Source organism: Egretta garzetta, unplaced genomic scaffold (assembly GCF_000687185.1).
Source record: "Egretta garzetta isolate BGI_Z169 unplaced genomic scaffold, ASM68718v1 scaffold584, whole genome shotgun sequence".
NCBI lineage: Eukaryota > Metazoa > Chordata > Aves > Pelecaniformes > Ardeidae > Egretta > Egretta garzetta.
Genome location: NW_009259529.1, coordinates 1,285,184 through 1,311,514, shown reverse-complemented (window position 1 = coordinate 1,311,514; position 26,331 = coordinate 1,285,184). Strand labels below are relative to the sequence as shown.

General features: G+C 38.7%; 1 protein-coding gene across 1 annotated transcript in view; it reads right to left on the bottom strand.

Moving 5' to 3' along the window:
• KCNQ5 (potassium voltage-gated channel subfamily Q member 5) overlaps positions 1 to 26,331 on the bottom strand; it is a 209,304-nt gene that overhangs the window by 76,272 nt on the left and 106,701 nt on the right. Inside the window, exons 3-4 of the mRNA XM_035893092.1 lie at positions 15,241 to 15,331; positions 898 to 1,024 (exon numbers count right to left, since the gene is read on the bottom strand). Of these exons, the coding sequence (XP_035748985.1) occupies positions 898 to 1,024; positions 15,241 to 15,331 (218 nt within the window). The remainder of the gene's footprint in view (positions 1 to 897; positions 1,025 to 15,240; positions 15,332 to 26,331) is intronic.

Below are 26,331 nucleotides of genomic sequence, written 5' to 3'. Positions count from 1 at the left end.
GACCAGGTTGGACGGGGCTCTGAGCAACCTGATCTAGTTAGCGGTGTCCCTGCTCACTGCAGGGGGGTTGGACTGGGTGACCTCTAGGGGTCCCTTCCAACCCAAAACATTCTATGATTCTATGACTCTCTAAAAAGCATTTGCTCCAAACCATTAGAAAAATAAGAAATTATCAGATTAATTTGGTTAGCCATCCTTGAATTCTACCTTTATTGGGAAATTGTTTTCCCACAGGTTCTTTTTAAAAATAGGGTTCTGAGTGGTTGTGGGCCTATTCACCATTCTCAGAGAGAATTTCTAGAGCAAAGAAGGGGAGGAAGAGTCTTTTGAATAGTTGCAGAAGTATGCTACATCCTAAGCCAGAGTCACCAGCAGCGCAGATACCTGGACTGTCACGCAGAGAACAGCAATGCAGGAAACAGCAATGTTGTCAGAAGATATTTCCAGGTAGGTTTTCAAACATATTGCAGTATACACATGTCTGATCACAGAAGTTAAATAAGGAGAACACAATGTGTGCACATATGTTCATGGTATGCGCACATGTATACACAAGATGTCTAATATTCATGCCCATTAAATGCATACAGCTCCCATGATTTTCAAGGATACTGGTTCTCAGTCCCTCATTCTTCCAATATACATGCCAGCTGTATGATGTGCATAGGAAGATGTCTTTTGGAGAACGTAAGAAACATGGCCTGGCTGGCATTTAGGGACTTTGTGATTTTACATCTAGAAAAGCCTTGGGCAGATGACAGGTGACACACAGCTATTCTGGATTTACACTTGGTTCCTGCAAACAGAGTCTGATTCGATTAGTTTTCATTCAGAAGCAAAACAGAAGTGGGGGGCTTTTATTTTTATCTTAAAATAAACTAGACCTGGGACACTCACCTATTACACAGAATGGTTTCCTTGCAAAGCGCAGTCTTCCTTGCCATCCTCGGTAGCGACAACAGCATCCAGCAGACCAGATACGAATAATAAATTCCAAACCAAAGACAACAATCATGACAAATTCCTAGAAACAGAAAATAAGAAAAATGCCGGTTACACATAACCAACACTGAAGCATCAGGAAACTTATGACCACCGTGTGTATCTACCGGTATAACTTGAGCATCTGAAGATCCCAAGCCAAACTTAGGGCCCTGTTCCCCAGGATGGTTGCACATCTACACACAAAACACAGTCCCCAGAGCTTCCTGGTGAGGAGTCCAAATCTAACCTGAATAAGATTAAATATCTGCTAAGATTCGCTGCCAACTATGAAACACTGAAGGACTGAATCCTCCAAAAATACCAAAGCAAAATATTCAGTGACTGGATATTGAGGATCAGACCACAGGTAATTTAGACAGCTAGTGAAGAATATATGCTATGCATCCACATCCATAAAATTAGTTCTTAGTTTGAAGGCTGAATATTTTGGTACATGTATTCTCATTGTAGCAATATACAGGTGACATGATTAAGATGGTGCAGAAGCATTTAGGAAATCAATTTGTTCCTAGAAGTAGGTTAAGATACATGCGAGTGTAATTACATACCATGGGTATGTAACTGTTTGTAAGACAGTAAATGAATGTTCATACTAGGCATAACTTTCCCTGGACAACTTGTGAATGAAAACATTTAAAACTCTCGCCTTTTTTTTGTCTGGCTTGCTTTTCTTTCACATTGGAAACTTCTTTAAGATTGTCTGTTTCAATAGCATCAACTTTTATTTATGCAACTTTTATTGGAAGACATTTTTCAGTGCAACAGTGGGGTCAGCAGAGTTGCAGCAATAGAACTTGGAGCACAATTCAGCTCCATACCTTAAGGAAATCTGAATCCCTATAATATGCAGTGATATAGTACATGCACACTGGTGTGAAATCAAACTTAATTTAAATTCTCTTCTGGAAAGCCATCATAAAGTTATGGGTTTTGAAATGATAAAATAAAAATTTGTGTGTTAACCAAAAGGAGAAAAGCACTTGAAGGAACTTCTTAAGCAGTTCCTCAAGAAGAAGAGGATGAAAGTTGTATTTTATTTGGCAGCTGTATGTATTTCCATGTCCAGGAGAAAGCTGTTCCTTGTCAGCCAATTAATTTGTTATTTCTACAGGATGAGGACTAGTCTGGTAAGAAAACACTGCAAATGAATGAGATAGAGGAATATTTGCAAGGATAGGGTTGGTCCAATATTGACTTTTTCCTAATAAACAGTTTGCATGTTTTTGGACTGTGAGACTCTACAACTCTGGAAGCCAATGAGGCTGTAAATATCACGCACGTCAACTCGGGCATTAATTTACCCGAACAAATGGCATTATTAATATTGTGTCATGTAATATTGCTTTACTAGCTTTTGATCACTGGCAATACATTGAAACATTGCAAATTTAATTTGCTTTTTCTGGCATAGAACAATTTGAAAACATAGTATTCCTTCCTAAAACATGTCATCTTGTTTAACTACATCATACTGAAAGAGGTTTCAGAACCTTCTTCAGTGTCTTTGTTTCCAGTTTTGTAAATCTCATATTGAATGCCTAATACACAAAAGCAGAATGAGGCCCTTTTGCTAAAACATGGCTAAAGAAAATGTCATATTTTTTGTTAGAAAAGAACACATGGAAAAATGAGTGTGACCGTTTAAGGTTTCCTTTTACTTCATTCTACTACAAGAAACTTCAGCTTAATCCCATGGACAGAGTTATTACACAACTTTAGAAAGGATTATGTGCAAAATTGAAAAAGTTCTCCATGTAGTAACAATAATTCTCAGCAGTTGGCTACCATGTGGTACATTTCCTTGTAGGAAATTCTGTGAAGGCCAAGAATAAAATGGACAAGAAGCCAACTGGAAAAAAGAATATGTATTTTAGTTATTTAACTACCACTTTTATGGTGATAGTTAAATGATGAATCGTCAAATCTGGTTTACACATCGTTAGATGATGTTTCTGAATGTATGGAAGGTTGATGGCAGGCATCCAGGCCATTTGAAATGTGACTCTCCTGAAGATGTTTCTTCTTTGGGGCAGGGGTAAGAGATAACGGAGGAGAGGAGGCCAGCCAAGCATGGTACATTCTTTGCTTCCAATAAAATCTTTTCCTTGTAAAAATCTGATCACATTTCATTTGACTAAAGTTTGTCATTTCCCTGGAAAACATACTGTGTGTACAGATGCATGAGAAAGAGCTCCTGCTTTGGAAGAACGCTGAAATTGTCACAGGCCTCTTACAGGAGCTGATCCACACATGCAGGAGTGGGTTCTCTATCATACTGTAGACCCCAGTAGGGCCTCTGATGGAGAACTGGCAAGAACAGAAAGTACTTAATGATTCTGGAATGACTAGTCGACAGCTTCAATTCAGTTAAATTAGTATCACAAAACTGCTGGTAGAAATTGAAAAGAGGTAATTTTTGGGGGTAGTTTACTATTCTGGTTCCTATTAGTGCTTTGCAGTTTTGTATTCATCATCTGTACTACCGTTAACAATTACTATTTGCTACGCTCGCTCGGTTGCACAAAGATGAAAAACGTCATTCTGTGCTGAAAGCACATGTCCGAGAGTCTCTTGTACTACATGGTGTACTCGTGTCAGAGGCAGAAATCCTATTTGTCTCTCACACACAAACACATATACATGTACTATAAAGAGAAACTTCATTAAGATATATCTGTTCTGAGAGAGAAAGAGAGCAAAAGGATGTTTTCTCAAAAAATTTATTGGAGGTTGGGCAAGAGTATAAGATTTCTCTTGGAGAAACAATGTGAAATATCCTTGTTCATTCCCTGAGAAAAATAACCATTTCTAGCAACATTAAAAATGCTCCTGAAGTTTTTTATATCTTCCTGTGCCTTGGTTGCTCCGCCGCTGAAAGAACGAGAATCACACAAATGGCAGGAAAAGAAAATAAGAGGTCATCCAGAGCAAGGTTTCTATTAAGAGATGGTCCTGGAGGACCCTAATGAACAGGGTTGATAATTAATTAAATCAAGCACACTTTGTACAATTCAGCTATGATGAGCACTTTTTTTCCCTTTTTTTCTTACCTAATTAGGATACAAGTGATGATTTGTTGAAATTCTCTACATTAATATGCTTCTCAGGTAGTTTTTAATGATAAGGATTTCCCTAAGCATAACATTATAACAGCAAAAACCTGTTTTTATCACAGTTTTTTTGTTCATTAACATAAGTGCTTTTTAAAACTTAAAATAATTCGCTGCTGCTGAAATCAGGTGGCTTGGTTGTAGACTGTCATTTCTGGGAATTAGAACGATTTTCGAGATGAGAAAATGACCAAAGTTGAGCACTCTGTGCTGTTCTTCTAGGATGCTCCTGGTTATTTTGTAACATGTAACTGAGCTGAGGTTTGGATATAAGAAATCTGCCCACAAGACAATGGCTTTACCGTTATTTTAATTATATTTCTTGTGTGGAAATTGTGTCGTTAAGTATTCTAAAGGCTAGTGAAGTCGGACAGCAGAGCTGCAGACTGATGTAAGAAGCTGCCTGCCTTGAGCTCACAGGAGAACTGGGTCTACAAACGATGTCAGAAGCCTGGGAAATACACTAGAACAAATCAAATTAATCCCCTGAAATAAGCTTTAATAAGGCCACGAATGTTTCCCGACTGAAGACAACATCACTACAGTGTAGCTGTGCTGCAGATGCTCATCTGGTGTAAATCAGCACAGACTTACTACACCAGCACAACAGCAGGAGTAGGAGGAGCAATGTCATCTAACAGAGCTCGGGAAGTGCCCCTTCTTCCTTAAAAACTCATAAACAGGGAGGTCCAGTGTTTCCAAATCAGCTGGAAAAGAGGGAGAATAAGCATGTTCTCATCCTTTAATTTACGGATAACTGTTTTAAGAATGTCACCAGCTGCTGAAGTCTCTTTACGGTGACACATGATGAATAGTTGATACTATTTAAACAGCAATGTTATTATTCACTGTCAAAGAGGGTGAGATTGTTTTCTCAAATAAAGCAAGAACAAAACACCTTAGCTTCTGCATCCCTCTCTCAAGCAAAAAAAACCCTCTACTGATTCAAAGTACTGAGCACCGGAGCTGGGCTCTACACTTTAAATAGATACTACTGGGATGCGAGGGGAAGCGCAACACTAGTCTGCCCCAGAGACACCTGAGAAAGGTTTGAGCTTTAAATAGTTTTGATGCAGAAGCTGGTGGAGGACTAGGGACACTTCTGTTGAACTGGCCAGTTTCCAGATTAAAATCAGCAGATATGAGTATGTGCATACTTCATTGTTAAAAATCGTATAGTCTGAATACACGTTTTCATGATGTGTATTATTACATATTGCATGTAATATTACATTATTATTTAATGATTTAGCATTAGAAAGGGAGATCTTTGCTCTAACCAGCTAAAAAGTATACCTACACGTGCCTGTATATACACTTAAGGAACTAATGTTTTAATCCTTTCCAACTGCAGTTTAACAGTGGGAGAGGGGGCCATAAATCTGAAAAACATAACCCAGAATAGACCCTATTAGTGGCATATAAATCACAACCAGAGCCTTCAATTCAGCTCCCAGTGCAATACACCATAAGCGTGAAATGAAATTTATGCCACTTTTTGTCATTTATCAGTTTTATAATGAATGTGATACTTTTACTACACTTGCTTTTCCAAATTATGATTAAGATTTCCCATGTTGATTCTATGTTAATAGAGGATTTTTGAGAAATCAATCCTGTGCCTTTTAATCTAATAGACAGCTACAAGTCTATTGATATAATATTAAAATCCCAGTGATATGCTTAGTTTTAATTAGCCACATGTTATATAGGACTTCTGCTATCCAACTCCCTTTTAGCTTTTTGTGTTTATTACTTGAAATGGCACCAATCAGTATGTTTCTTTATTCACTTACAACAGAAAAAAGCCCAGAATTTTTTTGTCAAGTAAACCCAATTTTGAATCAGACAGTAAAAGCACACACCAGAATTAGGCAGCTGCCATCTAATTATGGTTTTCATCATCTCTTCTAGAGTAAATACAAGTATGTACCGTATCAGACCCAATACACGATTCCTAGCACCAAAACTGTGCTAACCTTCCTCAGAATCCACAAAGGAAGGACAGACACCCTTCTGTCTCCCCAGTTCACACCACCAACACGGACCAGACGCTGAGGGGCTGCTGGTGCCATGGGAGCGAGAGACACAGAGGTGCGCTGGGCAGCCATGCTCCTGGCCACTGGCCACCACAGTGTACTGTGATTACCATGCCAGTGCATGCGTGGGCAAACATGTCCCAGTCCTCCTTTTGGCTTTTGGATTTTGGTGGATGTGGTTCATCTAGGAAGACCCTGGTGATCACTCTAAACCCTTTTTCAAGTTGGGAAAATGGCAATGGGAAATGTTGACTTCAGCACCCATCGTGTCTATCCTGCTCTTCCCCAGAGAGACCATAGCCCTTAAACATGGATCTTTCCAGTCGCCCCCATTTACACCCCCTGCTTTGTGCCAGATCATTTGTTTATGTGTCAGGTAAAACTACACTTCTCAGAGAATTCCTGAAAGAAGAGGATAGCCATAAAACTCACACTACAGGATAATTTTCTACTTTCCAAATATTTTTATGTCCTGCTTTGTGCTTGTTCACATTTTCTTTCTCTGTAATGAGATATCAGCAGTAAATGGTCTCATTTTGGTTTTAAAATTATCTGCGTATTGAAAACAATGAAGCTCTGTACAGCTGTACCCAGGCCTTTGCATTTCCTTTGTGATTTCTTCACGCATTTTTTTCTGCTGTAGTCACGTTTCTGATGTCACATGTTACAGGCAGACGTTCAAGCACATGTCTCTGTAGCAACACAGCTCCCAAATCTTCCTTTTGAAATGTTTGTGAAGAATTTGATATCTTTTGCTGCGTCCAAAACAAATTTGGAATGGGTGCCAGAGCCAGTACAGACTCTGAATCCTTTTCTGCTCTGGCATCCATGTTAATTTTGTATTGATGCAAGGGGTTTAGGCTAATTGTTACGGCTGAACACATGTATGTGAATTAACTGGTAACATTTGACATGCTGGATAGCAGAGCAGGATGGGATAGTTATTCTTTTATTCTTTGGCCTTAGTATGTTTGGCGGTGTTAAATCCTACAGACTCTGCAAATGACGTTTGCTGTATTCTCTTTTTAAGTGATTTCTTCTTGCAGTTTCCCAGTTCACAAAGCTCATTAACAGACCCTGCCTAGGAGAACATCAGTGCATGTTCTGACCACTGGGAGACCTACATGATATACACTGAAATGTTTCCAGCACCAAACATGTTCAGAAAGCAATTTTAAGAAAGCATTTTATGACAATTAGTAAATTTTGGCAACTGGACTTGGAAGGCACTTTACCCAAACTCCCCAAATCCTGATTATGCATTCAGTTTCTTGAAGATATTAACCTCTGCCATCTCACCAAATATTTGTTAGTTGAACAAGTCTTTGGTTACGATATTTTTATTCAATTCCTTATGCTGAGTGAAAACATTGACTTGTTCCCCTCTTTTCAGTCCAATAACTAGGCTTTGAGAGCCGGTATTCCAAGGCTTGTGTTTTACAAATTATGCCATTTTCAGAATGTTTTGCAGCTTTTCCTATTACCTTTTTTCAAGGCTTATGGAATTTTGGTCTCCTGGAAAAAGAAAAGAACAAACCCCTTCCACATCCTCTCAAAAACACACATATATCTTTGTGAGACATTCATTTCCTGTGATCATATCTTCATATGGTGCAATCAGCCAATTCCTGTCTGGTTCAGATTTGATACCAAAGTTGTTATCCTGTCCATGACATACACCCTTTCCTTAGGTGCTCCATGGAAGCCTATAAGTTTAAAATGACCGGTACTTATTTTGCTAATTTGTCTTTGTAGCTTACCTGCAGTTCACAGTCCTCAGGACTGGATTTAGTTTCAGTTTGTGTCTGTGCATTTACTATCACCCACACTTTAAGGGCTCTTCGGATTTTTGTGTTATAGGTATGTCTGCTCCGGATCCTTACAGGTATTTGTGATATTTGTCTGTATTTTGACACCTATTTACTTGACTTCACAGTTTTTATACTGAATCTTGTGAACTGATTTCTTCTCTCGCTTGAGGAAAATTCACATTTTGACCGTAGCAAGCTATGTCTTTGCATGCTTTGTCACATCTGTGCAAAGTGACTAAGTGGATTATGGTTTCTGCACGTTACTCAGATGGTGAGTGTTCCCTAGGTTTCCAAACAGCTCTCATATCACTCATGTTCTGCCTTTTTCAGTATTCCTTTCCTTTTGTAATTTAGTGTTTTGTAGACTTTTTCCTCACATATTATTTATAACCGTGTACTTTGGCTTTCCTCTGGAGACATGTTCTGCATTTCCATTTGCCAAATCAATATTTCCCTAACAAGGGTCAGGTCTGAATTTCTGATAAAGAGTTTGATATTTATCCATTTTTACTGTTGCAGTCTAAACTGTTTGTTGCCTGTTTTAAGGGGGTAGCTCTTGCTCTCCATATAAGAAGTTTGGATCCTTATCAAACTCTGGCGTGAAGCCAATAAAATCCAATACTACAGCATCTAGCATAAACTATTACAAATCTAGATCTATGGAAAATGTTACACTTATGACTTGGAAGTGGTTTCCCATGCTACCTTGTTATCATTTAAACTGATAAAACAAGAAGGAAGGCATGCCATAGAAGAGCAGTTGTGCAAGGTGTGTTGCTCATTTGTCCTTAAAGGAGGTCAAGGACAGCTGGTTTGGTCCTTTGACACAATGTGTTGATTAGCCTTAAAAGGAGATGTGCTTTTCCCTCCTCAAGGAATTATATCCCTATTAATCTGAATCCTGACACCCCATCACTAATATCTAATCCTCCCCATTTTCCACTCTTACTCTCAAAATCATTGTAGAGATTCTGTGTTCTCCTAGAGATAAGTGGCCCCTTGAACGGCTGGCTAAAAGGCTCTTTTCTGAATAACATGGACAGGCCTTTCCCTCTTAAGAATACGTTCACCAGCTTTGGATGCTAGTCCTCCCTGAGTTGGGAAACAAAGGGAATCAGGACCTGATTGTTCACAGTATCTTCTCTCCTGACTTTCTGCATATAGCCATACAACGTCATGGACACGTTAAACTAAGTGACAGCTCTTACATAGGAACAGATAACAAGAATATAAAACAGTATAATGTATCTATTTAAAAAATCAGCATGGACTTTCTTACTACAGGTTAGTAATTTTAATGTTAAAATTGTAGCAGGTCATTAGTTGTATCACATTTAACATTGCCTGTGGGTTTGCTATTTCCATCCATCTTTCCTCATTGCACAGTATCACCCATTTCTCTATACATGCCCTGTTCATTCAGAAGGAAAAGAAAATAATTTCATGGATGGTATTTCATCCAGCAGCCATTGACTGGTGGCAACTCCAGTGATCTTAACATTGCACAGTAAATGGAGATTTCTTGTTGCAGTGTACCTGGTTGGTAGTTTTACCTGCCTGGGAAACTCTCTGGTAGCGACTGAAAGGCTCTCTTGCTTTCTACTGCATTTGCTATTGAATGATGTAGCACTTAGGTAACCATTCATAGTTATTTTACCTTCTTTAAGTGATTCAGTTATGAGATTTTCTTTGCCCTGATTGCAGGTCACGTATTATAATGTTGTTTTAGTCATCTTTAGTCATCAAACCTATTTAAGCTTTCCCAGTAGAACTATAATATATTGCATTTTTTAATTAAAAGAGAAAAATTATTCAATTCAATGTGTGATTTTTCATTCTTCTCTTTATAAAAGTTATTTCTGCTTAATACAGAAAAATAAAAGAAAGGACAAAATGAAAAGGACAATGTAATCAAGCCCAGAAACGTATCAATAATATGCTTATGCCAGTATTGAGATGTCTTATTCTCTGATGTGTTTGAAGTGTATTTTATCATCCTCAGTGCTGTTGACAATAGGTCTTTCATAGATACCTTTACAGTTTTATGTGTAGTGCCGTGCTCCTTTGTTATGAAATAATTTTTATTGTTACTTTCATCGCTCTCCATAGCTACAGTGTGTGCTTATTTGTTTTAGGGGTTGGTTGGAAGTGCCAACACTGTCTTCTGACAGAAGATTTACAGCTTTGGGGACATGTCCTGCAATGTTTTTAAATAAATTCACCTTTTCAATTATATTTTTGCCTTCTGTCAGACTTTCTCCTAATAATTTTTTGTTTCAGAAAAGTGCAACCAGCACTTACATTTCCAATGGGAACTCTGCTTTGTTTGCACACAAAGATTCTCAAGCAGCTGTGATGAGATCTGGTCCAAATTTTTATAACACCGGTCAGCCCTGATTTGATGAAATCAGTATACATAATAGGAGACTATAAATTTAATCAACAAAGACATGAAATTATTTATTTTGATAAGGTAAGAATATCTTCTTTCAAAGCTAACAGGTGGTTTATTATGACGATTGAATTGTTTTACGCTCATGTTATCACCTAATTATATTAGTGTATATGAATCCAAACAAGACTGAAGTCATGAAGGTTTTGACCTTATCAACATCACCTTTCCCTCTCTTTTCCTGTCTTTGAAAACATCACTTTTTTATTTTTAACAGACATAATTTTTCAGAGATTTCTATGCTGAAATTTTGAAATTTCAAAGCCTCGCTTTGATTTGGGATGAAATAAAACATTGGAAATGAGCATTTCCTGAGAAACACTAATTTTGAGTTTTGGCAAGCTCTAGTAAACTTGAATATCACTGATTTTTTAGCTTAGGGATCAGTTCATCTGTTTCTCTTGGGGAAGTCTCAATAAAACTGTGATTAACATGTGGTCTGTACTGTACCTTCTTAGAAATGTATCTAGAATTGAAATCTCTCAAGATCGTTCAGTTTCTCCTTTTATGCATTGTTAGCTGGTCCTACAGAGCCATCCATCCAGCCCTCTTCCCAGGTCTGGTGGTCTTTTATCCAAGCATTGCAAGAGGATTCAAGTTCTGGGACAATAAATCTAAACTGAAAAATGCTACTTTTTGAATTAAGCACTATCCATCTCCCTTTTTTAAAATCCACTCTGCCCAGCTTTCAGATTTTGTAGTGGATTTGTGTGATTACATCTCTGTGGATGGATTCACTCTCCTAGAGCAGAGACAAATTAAATATGTGCTTGCCTGCTATACTCTATGTTTTTTAAATCAATGTTCATCCTCTTTCTACATTTCTTTTATGGGAAAATGTTAGAAGAAAAAATATTAGGAAGATCTTAATTGCTAGAAGCACTTTCTAGACTCTCCTTTTGGATTGGTATAAGTGACCACAGGACATGTAGAAGCTAGCCTCATCTACTGCACACTGTCTGCTTTTATGTCTTTGGGAGCTATTTCTGCCTGAAGAATGTGTTCCTAAAGTACATTTTCAGAGGCCCTTATCCTACAGAACTAGGTACAGCTTTCTACCCCAGCCTTTTTCAGAGAAAAAAACAAAACAGATTTGGCAAAACCACTCGTGCAGAAATTCACATGAGTTTTGCAATCTTTCCATCCTGATTAAAAATCAAAATTATGAAAAAAAATGAAGTGCTTGTCTCTTCAAATAAAAATGACATTTTTTCCTACAGCCTCAATTTTACTTTTAAGCCAAAAGTTCTAGAATGCTCAAATATGCAAATAATATTTTATGCCAGGTCAAATCAAACATTTAATCTGATCTAAGACTTTTTTTGGGCTTTTTGATTTGCCAAATCTTTGTGGGTCAACTGAAACTATTTTATTCATTTTTTTGCATTGACAGCAAACAAGTGAAACAGTTATTCACATAGATTTAATCGAAAATGATCTTAAAATATAGAGAGTTTGGTCATGAGAGTGAATGACCTCCAGCTCCAGATATATTCCTATATTCCTTCCCAAAAGATTTGATTTTGCCTTCCCAGCCCAAGTTTTACTTCCCTTGTGTTTATTATTTGATACAGTGCCAGGAAACGTAGGAGATCAGCAAAACACCAAAGCTTATTTTCTTGCTGTGTTAGTTGGATTCTTAAGCTGCTTGTGGCTTTTTTGATGTTGAACTAGATTTTATTCTGCTGTCTGTCTGGGCTATATCACTGCTACAACTTAAGAGCCAGAAGCTGTGTGCACAGACGAGGCCAAAGCATAATTATAATTGTAGGTATATGGAGTTTTATCTGATGCTCTCCCCCTGGTTAGGCTTATTATTTCTGGACAAAAATCTAACCAAATTAATTACTGATATAACAATCCAACCTTGCTGTATGCAACATGCACTTAACTTATCTGCAGGACTTCCATTTTAAGCATAAAATTCAAATATTAAGCGTGTTTCCCTTGACAGGCCCCCTGATAAGTAGAAGATGCCTAGGAAGACGGCAGTACTTGTGCAGATGCCAGAAGCGAAGCCCTGGCTGGCTACGCAGCGGGGCAGGTTTGCGTCGGCTCTGGGAGCACAGCTCAGGCAGTTCTGCACTTCAGATGAGTCCGTTAACCTCTGCTGATGCTTAGAAGCCCTCAGCTAATACTGTTTTCCTAAATGGTGATTTACTTTGAGCTATCGCACACTGTTGTGTTTTTCTGAGAGAGTTGTTAGGATGCAGTGATTAGGAGATATGTCTTCTGCTCCCTTGCAAGGCGAGGCGGGGGGAGATAAATGGAATTGACTGATTGCAGAACAATAATCTTCTCAGCTCCTCTGGCCTTTCTGAGAAGGAGGGAAAGGTTTGCCCACCTCATCGACACTTCCCTCTTTAACCTCCCTGTGTAACTGTGAATAGCTGCAATATGTCAAAAGCCACAGGTGCCAGCGCAGGCAGCAGCCCAGGTATTAAGTTGAGGGAAGATTGCCTTAGCTTTTTAGCCAACTAACATGGCTGTAGGGGGAACCATCTGGAATAAATCTGCGAAGCAAACAGTTCACAGAAACCCAGCTCTACGGATTGTTGTATTTGCATGATACTTCATTAGAAAATAAACATATATCTTCCATCTCGAGCACAAAGCAAAACAGTATTAAAACAGATCTCTGATAGTTAACAGAGCTTTCTCTACGAAACAACACATTTGCAAGGGTTGTGTGAATCACTGCAAGGAAAAGGCTGCAAAAACTCTAGTGACTGCGGTTATGTGTTGGCACAGCCAAAACAACTGCTCCTGAGTTAATGTAGAAATGTATTTTTCTCTTGGTTTGTAGTGGCAAAAGCCTGCTTTGATAACATTGCTAATATCAGCTAATGATTCAGTATGCAAAGAAGGAGCAAATCGTGCATCAGCAAACTGGAATAAACCAGTCAGCTTTAGCCTGCTTCTGGAACTTCATACTTTGCTGCTGTGTTTATATTTTTCTCCATTAGAGACCCACAGCAGGAGCCGTAAAATTCGTCATCACTAGATATATTCCTGCCAAGGGTTTGCTGAACACACTAGGCTATAGCATAGAAATGTTGGACCAAGCTAGTATTGATGCTTCAAGGATTAACCTTCCATCCTCTTCCTCCTTAAGGTCATTCTGTGCTCAGAGGAGGCCACAGGATCTACGGTCAGAACTGTTAAGATGGACAAAGTCCATCTTTGAAGCCGCAGTAGCAGAAAGTGCTGCAGTTTCCCCCTGCAGACCCCGAGTGGTTCCTCTCCGCTGATGGACACCTCTACAAGGACTGGTGTATTGGGTAGTGGAGCTCACTGCACCTCTCCCCAGAGGCGGGAGCAAACCCAGGACTTCACAGAGCTCCTCCACATTCAGGCTCCTGGCCGAGCCACGGTCAAGCACAGGGAATGTGTTTATCAGCCAGCCGAGGAATCAGCGGCAGTAAGCGTACCAACACAACCAACAAATATGTGGCTCGTGGGAAATGCATATTTTATGTCAGAACAAATGGCATTTCTACAACCAATTTGCATAAGTATACAGGGAAACAGATTACTTGTCACAAAAACACCTGCTATTAGAAATAGGATATTTTCAAATTTTCCTGTTTTATATACCCGAAAATCTTAGCAATTAGTGTAATAATTGCAATAATGTAACTAGGTGCAGAACATTCAAACAAAGTTCTATTTGCAGAGTGTTGTTCAGATATGTAAATAATGAGGCTAGGTATGAGCATAGGATTAAATCTGATCACTTTTAGGTGGTTTAATGCCACCTGATCTTTTCTCAAGGAAAAGGGCTAATATGGCTGGGAAGAAAAATATCACATTTAGCGCAGCTCTTCCTAATTAGTCTTCCTAAGAAACCATCAGATGGAGCAGAGTACCATGCTTCTGCACCTAGCCAGCTCTGGAGGTTTAGTTCAGGTATCTTGATGCAGTAGCACACTGTGCTGTAGAGACTTAGCAAACAACATAATTATGCTTATCAGCCTGCTCATACCATAATTAATTAGGGAGCTGTTCTGAAGAGCAGGGCTTTTGGATGTATACAGTGACGACAAATAAAATGTTGGCATTTGTCAACAGTTACTTCACCCCAGGCACTACCTAACGAGCCACAGTATGCTGTATACATGGATCTAAAATAACCATGGTAACTCTGGGTATATAGTGACATTTTAATGATCACTAACGCCTATCCTCAGGCCATCACTCGCAGAACTAAATGGCCCATCAAGAAGCAGATGAAAAAACTGTCGTCCATACAATGCATGAAAAATGTTAAGCACTTTTAGGGATTAAAGCCATTTATATCTACCTTGGAAGGGAAAAAGGAGAGATAAACATAATACAAAAGCTTGTATTATGAAGAAATAATGAAACTACCATATCCTACTGCAGCAACTGCCACTAAAATGTCAGTATCTACCAATAGCTAGCACAAATCGGTATCTAAGATACCAAAATTATTTCCTATTTTAAGTATAAGTGCCTCTTACTACATACTGACTTTATAAATGGCAGCAGCAGTATCAAAGGTCTTTCATGCTCAGTCACTGCCAAACTGCAGTAGAAAAACTATCGGTAATAAAACACAGCAATTCTCAAGCAAAGAAGAGGATGCAACGCAGTACTTTATTAACACTTTCATACAATCTGACCTGTTTTTAAAGAAAAAGATGGTGGAATCCTCTATTTTATTATTTTTTCATCAGCCTGATTAAAAGTGCCATTTCTTAAAGCGTTCAGGAATTATACTATTTTTTCCATGGTGAGGGAGAGGATTTGAGTGTATATAAAAGTATCTGTAAAACTGTCTTTTATTAAGTTTCACTTACCAAAATGAAGAGACAACCAGAGGCAAGTTTTGTGTGTTCGGGAATAGTAGAAAACACGGACAAAATCAAGCAACCAAACACAAGGAGAAAACTGAAAAAGAAAGAATATTAATAATTGTTAATATTTTTGAGACCTTGATCCAGTATCTACATTGATCCTACTTCACCAACATTAATAGAAGACTATCAGTAAACAGTCTCATTAATAGAAGGGAATTCAACCATTACTTAACTTAGTTTGTCAAAGACATTAGAATAGCCTGTTACAAAATCCACGTGCTTCTGAGCAGCACTGGTAGAATTAATGGAAACAAACAGAAGAAACAAGATTTTCTTGGGGCAATGACCCAATATACACAGACACTACTTTTGGTATCACAGTCCTGTACCTTTATGCAGCCCAGATACTCTTAGTGGCTCTAAAGAACGATCCCCAAGGGGAGAGCCCTCTCTCCAGACTGAAAAATCATTTCTCCCACAATTGACCACAGAAATCTGCTCTATAAGCTTATCAAAGAGCTAAGATGCATATTGCACCCAACTGCTTTGACTTTGCCCATCTTAAACAACTTCTAAGCAACAGACTTCATGTACAAACTGCCAGAAGCTGAGAGGTTGCGTTAAGTTGATCACGCTCCATTCTAAGAAGAAACTTATTTGTATACAATCCATTGAAGAATTTAAAACAAAGGAGAAAATAAGGAAGTCTTACACAAGTCATGTAATTACAATCAGGAAAACATGACCACAATTTTGAGCTTCCATGAACTTGCATGTTTCATGCTACTGACAAATACACGCAGGCAAAGCAAAGCACTGACACTCTGCTAAATCTCTGCGAGGAAGATGCAAACACTTGCTGTCACTGCAGAAATTCTGCGTGTCTGATCCTTACAGCATACAGCACACGTGGTGTGTACAGACATGAGCCTGCAGAGTTGGTATTGCTCCGAGGCCTATACTATGGATGATAAGGAATATCCTTTCCTATTGTACTGCATCGCAAATAATAAGGCCGCTGGGCTGGTGAAGCTATCTATGAAAAGAATCAGAAGAAAAGTTTATTTCACCCAGAATACCATGAACTGACTAATCAGGAGCAACTGAGTACAAGGTGGTGCATGTTCTCTAAATTCTAGCACTTGAACTGGATTTTGCAAGTAGTAATAATTGATTCTATCAATGTTTTGCTATTTTCCTTCTTAAAACACTTGTCAGTCATGCTGGGCAATGAGTCAGCCGAAAAGGGCAGGCCTTTGGCTTTTGTCTTAATTGCTAGGACTCTTGTTAGCAGATGCTCTAACCCAACATGAATAAGTATTGCAACTAATGCACTGCAAGAAAGTACAAATGGCTCCTTCCTGATACAAAAGGGACTCAGATATCTTCCAGAGACAAAGGAGAAAAGCATAGAAATAACTGATTTGTGTTGAGGGTGCACATGCTTTTCAATATGATGTTTCCATCAACCAACATAAGAATTCTGAAGACACAGAAAGCAGCTTTTCAGAAAAGTACTTGAGGGGTATTCAGGGGTGTTTCTGGTGGCCAAGTAGAACATCACTCAGCAATGTGTTCTTCTGGCAATGAAACCCAACCACATGCTGAGCTGTACTCGCAAGAACGTATCCAGAAGGTTGAGGGAAGTGCTTATTTCCCACAGTTTGGCATCTGAGAGACCACATCTGGAGCGTTGTGCCCAGTTTGGTGCTCCCCAGCATGGGAGAAAGATGGACGAACTCAAGTGAGCACAGTGGAGGGCCATCAAGGTGGTCAGGGGCTGTAGTTTATGATGTACAGGAGGGGCTGAGCAGAGTTGGGTTTGTCCAGCCTGCACAAAGGGAGGCCAACACCTCTGACTGCTGTCCTCAGCTACGTAATTCTGGTTATAAAGAAGGCAGAGAGGACACAATTTGCAGGAAGGAAACCTATGACTACCTATAAGGAAAAAAAAGTCAGAGTGAAAGTGGTTCAGCACCGGAACAAGATGCCCAGCGAGGCTGTGAAATCTCTGTCCCTGGAGATTTCAGAACTTGGCTGGAAAAGCCTGACTTTGAAATGAGCTCCACCTTGAGCAGGAGGTTGCACTAGATGACCTGAAGAGGCCTTTTCCAACCTAAATTTTTCTATGATTTTAACTACTGGATACAAACTTTAATGTATTATTGCATCTGCTTCCACTTGTGCTTCAGGAGCTGAAATTGCTCTTTCCCTTATAACATATGGACTTTCCATAATGCTGTAATACAGTAGTGCTGTAATATATCCAGTACACTAGACAAAAATGTAAGTCCATTTCTTCAGAATTTCTAGTCGAAAATCTGACGTGCAATGCAATCAGACATTGGAGGCACATTTTGTAGCATATCACTTAACTGCTGGGGAGAAATTCTACTCTGAAAATCAAATGTGGTAGGAGCTTGCATATGAGCTCTACCAAGAACTGTAAATAAAACAGTATTCAGGAAGGTAAAGGGTGTCTCCGGCACATACCATTGGCACATCTATCTTCCAGACTAAAGAAAGATAAAGATCAGCATATATAAGCTTAAAGGTTTCATAAAAAAACTCATGCAAGTGACAAAAATCCACCTTGTGAGCAATTTTGCTCCCCTTCCCCCCACTTTTTTTAAAAAGGAAAATCTCCCAGAACATTACTGGTAGTTTCAGCTGCTACCATCTTCAGATACAAAGATACAACTCCGCTATAATTACACCCTACTGGCATAGGCATAGATGTGGTTTCTCCTTGTTAAGGCTTTCATGGAGGGCAAAATAAAATTAAGAAGTCACTAAGAATTTACAATAAAAGGATGTCATTTCCTTCTGCCGAATTTCTTTAGTCCTGAATCAGTTAAAATGATATTTTCTTGTTTCCTTGTGTTTAGGTATTAAAAATTGCTCTTGCTTAGTTGTATTCCAGTAACATCAACTAATTTGGAGGCCCAGTTGTACTGGGTCTTGTCCAAACACACAAGTTTTCACTTGGAAGAGATCTCTTATAGCACAATTATAAAAAACAGACGCAGCAGGAAAAAAGAAAGCTTGTTGTTCCCATATCACAGCTGGAGACCATGGCACAGAAAAGGTAAGGGACTTGCCTAAGGCTACACAGAAAGTCTTTATAGGTGGAATAAACCTGAACCTTTTAAGTTCCAGCCCAGTCCTGCAGCCACAAAACCATCCTCCACTCACCCACCACTTGCTTTCCACAGTTCCTTAGGACCGTGGTTTAGAAGATGACTGTGGGCAAAGTGTTAATTCATGATAGATGGTAAAAGTAAGTCAGGAGAGGGAACCAGTACAGTTAAGCAGTGTATTAATCAAAACAAAGGTAAATACTCAGGAAAGCCAGGTGCAGTTCAGATTAGCACCTGGTAGACATAGTTCTGCAGATTATCCATGGAAAGCAGAAACAATCCTCACAGCAATACATAAGAATAGTCTTGGAAAGATATTTTTCCAAACCTCTATAACCTTTTGTTCTCAGTTTTTCCAGAAACTCTACAAGGAATGGAGCATTGTTATTAATTATTATTATTAAAGAACAAAAGAAAAATGTTTGCATTTATCCACCCACACACTCAAATCTCGACCCTCTATCCCTCATTCCTCCCTCCAACACTGAACACTTTTTTTTACTGCCATTCAGCATATTATGTCTAAAATTAGACTGTAAGCACTTTGGGGGAGGGGAGAAACCCAGCCCTATTAGCCTTGCAAAACTAAAAGCATACTTTTAGGTGCTGTAAAACACAACGCTAGCAATGAAAGTAAAAGGATTAAGTCTTCTGGTATATTTTCTGTAGTTTATTTACCACTGATGTGCTTTCCTTCAAAGTAAACCAATAGTCAGGATTCACTTTTTACTTTTTAAAATTTAATCTGTTTACTCAGGGTCTGCAATGAAAGCACCTCTCTTTTTCCCCAGCAAGAATTGAAGGCATGTGGGATACAGCAACGCCTTTCACCTGGCTGACATCGAACAAGGACCTGGCCAGCAAAAATAAATCCCCAAGTTCCAGACGCCACAGTGGTCAAAGTGTATCTGAAGTTCTTCTTTCCTACCATGAACCATTTCTCCAGTGACAGATGAAGTGTAGAGGATTGCATTAAGCCCTGGATAGTCATTTTATAACCATCAATGGAGGAAAAAGTCTGTTTGAATGCCAGCAGTTGAACTGTGTGTTATGATACATGCTGTACAAGAAGAGGCTGCTGTAGGTAGAGAGTAGTACAAAGCAAAACACAAAGCAATTATATTTGGCCTCTAGTGGTTCAATCTGGATCATATATTTGTTCAGGCTGAAAAAAACAGATGGTCTTTCCTCATGCACTCAGTATCAGACAGTAAAACATATGCCTAAGGCAGTAACTTCCCATAAAATTATTCAAGCACTGCCATAGTCCTTTATTTTATCAAAAGCAGCAACTTCCATTTTGTTTCAGCAGTAATCAGTTTTGATGCAGATCCTTTCATCTTATTCCCCTGCTTCTGAAAGCACACACTAATTGGAGAAAAGCCAATTTATGAAAGATAATATAACTCAGAAGCTTTGATATTTATTCAATCCGCCTCTCATAAACTTTTCCTACTGGTTAATTAGGAACTACCAATTCTCCATTATTTAATTTTCAACAGAATTTTACTATAGTTTGTGATTTAAGTGCTGTTCATATGGAAGAGGATATTCAGCTTAAAGCAATTGTTAAAACGTTACTCAGGGAATAACGTAAGCATAACAAATACACTCAGGGAAGATCTTTAAAAGCTGTTTTGCTACATTATTTACTGCTAGAATTAAAATAATCAAAAGTTAAACATCTGCAAACAGTTTTATGACCTCTTCTGTAAATAATAAAAATGTATCACTGGAGTGACATAATTAAGCGATTAGACCACCAGAGTTATGTTCCAGTATTATTTGAGGTCTGATTTAATCCCCATAAATGCAAGGGCATTTCAGGATTATGATCAAAACTGTTTGCAAACCACTGGCAGTGCCATTATCTTGGATTTTTTATGGAAGGTAGAAAATATTTGAAAGCTTTTGCTAACCTTAACTGTGGCCAAAAAGTAGCTCTCACTTTTGTCACTGGTACAAAGTCAGAACTAATGCTGTTGCTTGCAAATGTACATAAAGTTGTTTGCATTCACAGGGTCTGAGTCTACAAAGAAGCATTTAGAGCCCCTCCCTAATTCATTCCCACAGCCAGGAGCAGTGCCCAAGTTTTCTTAACAGCGATCAGGATCTTGCTGGGTTGAGTACCCGAGTATCACCTTTAAATGACTTTTTAATTCTTGAATGCATAAAATCTGTGTGAGGCATTAGATAAATAAAGGTGCTGAAGATTATACTGGATGTATAGATCCATTACAGGTTTGAAGGAGAGGGTTACAATAGCCAGTAAAAGCCATATAAAGAAAGGAAGGAAAGAGACAGTCATTCACAGCACTGCAATACTTTCATTGGGACTATTATTTCTGGTGAACAGGTCTCACAAAAAGCACAGAGACAGATTTTTGGTAAGTGGGTTGGCTTACATGAGGTCCCAACCTCAGTTAGATGCTGTCGGCACCCTCACCCCTCTTGCTGCGTGAGAAAGGGAGACTTCACAGCTTCAGTGTGCTGATGGGGACAGGGAAAAATGGCATCTCCTGGACTAGGAGTTGCTGTTCAAGGTACACACGGTTTGCAAGGCACTACATTGCCATAGGGCAGAAAATATGCCTCCATAGGGCAGAAAGTATGCCTCCTGTTAGGCTGCAAGCTGGTTTACCACGTTGCATCCTGGTATATCCAGACGTGCATACTCAAGACAGGAAGGCAGCAGAAACCTGACAGCTCCCGTAGCCCCCATCTACTTCCCTGTGTCTCCAAGCAGGCAGGTCTTGGAGGTGGGTGGAAATACCTTCTCCACTAGAATGCAAAGAAACAAGCATTGGAGCATTTTCCTAGCTTCAGGAAGAACTGAAATTGAAAAAGTCGGCTAGTGCAGGCATGAGGGGGACATTTACGCAGGTCCCATGGTATCTCCCTTAAAAAGTAACCTTTTTGACATTTCTATAAAACAGATAATGCACTGCTGACATGGTGGAAAGGAATACGGTTTAACAGTTTTGATAGTGCAAGCCATATGGATTAAATTTTCCATCATTTATAGTTTCAATGTGACTTGTTTATGCAAGAAAATGAGATACGACAAAGGTTATTACAATTTGTTAAAAATGTTTGACAAAAGCCTCATGGAGAATAAGCGCTCTCCCATAGAAAAAGCTCATAAATTTCTCCTGTAGGCTTTCTTTAAAATGACTTGCACTTCAACCTTTCCTTCAAGTGGAAGAGTGTAACATGTTAAGGGCTTGATACTGCACTGCACTCTACCCAGAAATAACAAACCTCTCTCTACGGCGAGGTGGAGAATGAGGACTTCGTTGTCTTAAAATGTGAAAATAAATTGGATAGGAAACTTAAAAAAATTTTTTTTTAAATAATAAATTTGCAGCAGCCTAGCTTTTTATACATTCTTTCTTTAGATTAATTGTTGCCTTTTTCAGAAATACAGAAATCTGAACTGAATTTCATGTCTGAAATTTTTTAAGAACTGAACTTGCTGCTGAAGCAACTTGTTAAGAAAGTTGAGTTTTGCCAGGCTCTGATGAATAAATTTTATTCAAACAATCTTTTATTTTTCATTCCCCTATGGGATGTTTATTCATTCTAAAAATTAGAACAGTTCATGAAGTATGATAGAGTTTAAGTTTGCAGTGTCAAAAAAAGTGTTGTCAACCTAAATTGACCTTTTCTGTCACATTTTTAAGGAGTCATATTTTTAGCAGTGTCTGCTAAGTGATTGTTTTTGGCTTATTAACAAAGCAATGAAAGGGCTATAACAGGAGGTGTAATCAAAACCAAGCAAATGAAATAGCTTAGATAGATACCTATGGGACACCAATCAAAGTGTCATTAAATGAACATTTGATAATCCATTCCATGATAGATCACCCCCCCCTCCCCCCCCAAACCATCAAGGTAGATGTCTCCAGGGATCTATAAAGCAGGTATCATTCTTCCTTGAGCAAGCACATCAGCTTAAAAGAAAGCAAAACAAGAAAAGCTTATTCTGATGGGTTTAATGCTCAGAGACACTCGTGACCTAGATGTTTTCCAAAAGGTTTTCATTGGCAACAAGAGACATTTCTGACACAAAAATAAGAACAAAGCATGTGTTCTTTCAGATTTTAACTATTTTAAAGATTGGGAAGTGTGATAGGGATTTGCATCCCAGGATCCTTGTTTCCATTTACAGGTGCCTCAAATCTGTAGAAAATGACAAAATGCTCCTTTTATCACACCCAAAGAGTAGGTCTTTCTGTAGATGAGAATTTTCAATTGTGAAAATTCTATATTTAGACAACTCTGCAAAAATAGCCCTAACTCCCAATGAGAAGTCTGGTAGCTCACCTAGCAACCTTTGCTTCACCACAGATATTTCCCAAGAAAATTAATTTAAAATATTAATAGAAATGATGTTGTATTTATCACTGAGCATTGGTTGCAGCATTTATATAGCTTTTTAGAACACATAAAAAACTAAGATAAAAACTTTATTATAATGCAATGGAGAAAGTTAAAAGAATTACAGTATGAAGCTGGAGAAATGAAAAACCACTGCATAATCTTTTCTTGTAAAATCATTTGTCCATTGCAGTCTACTTATTCTAACCTTGTCCACAATCTAGGGCAAAGGGAAATACTCAAATAACCTTTTTCGGTAAAAGTGTTTGCTAACACACTGTATTCAGATCTCTTGCTAACCAGAAAAATAATCCTGAATATAAGAAACATAGAGATGTGTAAGAAAGAAATGCATTCTGGTAATCACTGGCATCATCCACTTCAAAATCAGCTTTTTAGGTCTTCAGGCTTTAAGACAGGAATACTGCCACTACCACATGTTTGGTTTTTTGAAGTAAGAGAGCAAAATCAAAAGAGCAGAAGGATTGTGGTACTGCTGGGTATTTTTATGCCACGATTCATAGTCTCCTTTTTGCTCAGTGCTGGGAGTGCAGCTCTGAAGCTGAAGCTAAGCCATGATTGATTGTAATGGGGCCAGACATCACTCACCTTTCTTATCTAATCGGCCATCGGTGGCCAACAGTGCTGTGGCCTTGGCGGCTAAAACTAAGCAGAAACCACATTGGGTTGGGGAAAAAAGCCTGTCTAACTTAACCTCTGGAGTTAATCCCACTCAGTGTGACTCAGCTAGACCCCTGGTACATTACACCATGCCAGGGAACGGCACTGTTAGTCCTGGCGGCTCCTGATGGTCTACATCATTAAATTGTGAGGACTGCCACTAGCATCCTTTTGGCCTGCGTCAAATAACGCTTTTCTTAGACAATTCCTGGGTATGGTCTGAGAGTTGGCATGTACCAGATGAAACTTTCTGCTGGACTTGCTAGTACATCTTTTACTTTGGACAGGTACTTCTGGATGTCAAGTTACTGTGTTGAAAAACCATTATTATACTTAAGTCCATACCCAAGCACTATAGAATGAGGATATTTAAAATATAAGCTGTAATTTGTGACCAATGAGGATATTTCAGTATTGTTTTACATCTCAACTGAAGGTAAGGATGGAGGCAAAGTCCACTGAAAATGTAATCATTCAAGTTCAGGTGCCTGCTTGGTGTATCTTAATAAAAAATTTGGGATTAAATTAATTGCAAGATTTGGGATTAAGACAGCTAGCCCAACATGACTGTGGTAGGTTGATACTCTGAGCAGCACCCAAGGATCAGCTGTGCCTTTCCACCTAAAACATTCCATCCTATTGAAGGGCTCTGGAACATAAATCAATCTCCTTATTTATCCTGTTTTTATCCACTAGCATATTGTATGTTGGATTTTGCTTTCATTTTAGATTTGTTTTTCAGTGGTGTGTGGCCAGTAACATAGAGAATTAAAAGGGTTCTTCAGGGGAAAGGACCACTCAAATATAGTCATGCAAATATACTGCTGCAATATGTGGGTAAAAGGAACTCCTCTTCATTGTATCCCTCAAGAAGGCCTCTATGTAACCCTTGGCTACCTCTATAATTTTTTATTATTCCATACATGGGAACAAGGTAGTACCCACAAATCCTCCAAAATAGCTTTCCAGACTGCAAAATAACAGTTATTATAGCAGCAACATTCACTTTCATGGTATAGATGAAGAATCTATGGGATACTTGGCTTTGCATTGGGATTCAAATTTATTTGCTATCACCAAATACTATTAAGTCTCACATGTTACCAGACCACTGAAAAAACCAATAAACCACACTTTTTTAATAGAAAAAGATATTTTAAGTGGAAACGTCAACATTTCTGGGTGTAATTGTTGTGTATTGTACCACACCACTACATTAGCCTGTGATGGCTGTGGGAGGAATTGTACAAAATTATTAAAAATGACAAATACCAGTTCATCTGCTCACTTTACAATGCCTTCATTCAACATGTTGATTAAGACAGGAACAATTTATCACCTCAATATACTGAAACACAGAATAATATTTTTAAATACTCCAGTTAGGAGAATGAGGATAAAAGAGTAAGTCTGTCCTGAACAAAAACATGTATTAATGACAGAATTTTGACAAATGGTAAGCATAACAACAGTATTTAAAAGTCCAAGCTACCTTATAGCCCCAACATCTCTTGCAGCTACCACAGGAATCTAAGCAGCTACAAATGCCAGGGCTCATTAAACTCGGCAGAATAATATCATAATGGCATCAATATTTTTGAAAATTTCTTCAATATACCAATATCTAGGTTTTCTTTAATGTAATTTACTCCTTTTAGCTTATAGATGGGTTTTGGTCTTTACTGAAACCTTACAGTTGACTTCAATGGAAGTATGGCTCGTGTTGGGAATTATGAGCTGACTCATCAATATCACCAGTGCAAAGAAAGCTCTGTTAATTTCCTATGGTTTTCTCCCAGTAGTAAAGAAGGATATAAATGGAACACAGAGTATTTTTCCAACATAATGCATTGTTAGTATTAAACCTACTTCTAAAAATCAGTCTCTGCACTTTAGCTCAAGGGTGTTTGCTTTTATACCACACCATTAGTCTTGTCTTCCTTAATCTAAATAAGTTCTGCACTCTCTGGAATCTGAAGTGCCCTTTCTTGTTGTGAGGCAGCAATACTAACAGACCAGGACCTGAAGGCAGAAGCATGTCACGTTGCAAAAGAAGAAGAATCCCATCTTGGAGGGTTCAAATGATGATGAGAATTCCCTGGGTTTAATATGTTATTTATAGCAACGCCTGTCTTCTCTCTCCATGGGCTTCTATGCTCATCCATATGATGTCGATGTGAAAGCAGCACAAAGTCTTAAATCTGGGGGGCATGTGGGATGTTCACCTATTTCCTTGCATGCTTTAAATTTCTTGATGTTTAAAAGCAGAGAGCAGATATACACTCTGTCAAGCGCTAGGCCTTGCTGGGGTGGGAACAACAAACAGCTTGCAGTTTTATATCACACACAGCTTCAAGAACAGAACAGCTTTTGCGATGACCTAAAGCAAGATGTAACACTCACTTTTCAAATTGAGGCTTTATTCTGTCTGAGTCTCTCCAGTCAAAGCCCAGTAATGTGACTCATTTTCCTCTATTTTTCAGGGTCTTTTATCTCATAATCACTGCAGTTGGGAAAGAGGGCTACATAATTCCTTCTGTGCATCAAACAAGATATTCGGAAGCCCCTACAATGCACTGCTGCTAAGCACACCAGCAGTGGAAGGGCAGCATCTTGTGTGCCCACAGCAGGACCTGCCTCTCCTGGGATGCTTGGGAGGAAGTCAGCTGCTGCTCACATGTCTGGCTTCTGTGTGCCGATGGTATGCTTACACATTGCTTTGGCAACAATAATATTTCTGTTTCGATAATGAGTTATTTTATTAAATGCTGAGTTGCAAAGGTTCTGGAACAACTATTATGATTACACAGAATGTTAAATATACAAAGTGATCACTTATTTTCCATACGGGGAAAAAACTTGCCCTTTGAGCTTCTTAAACACATGAAAG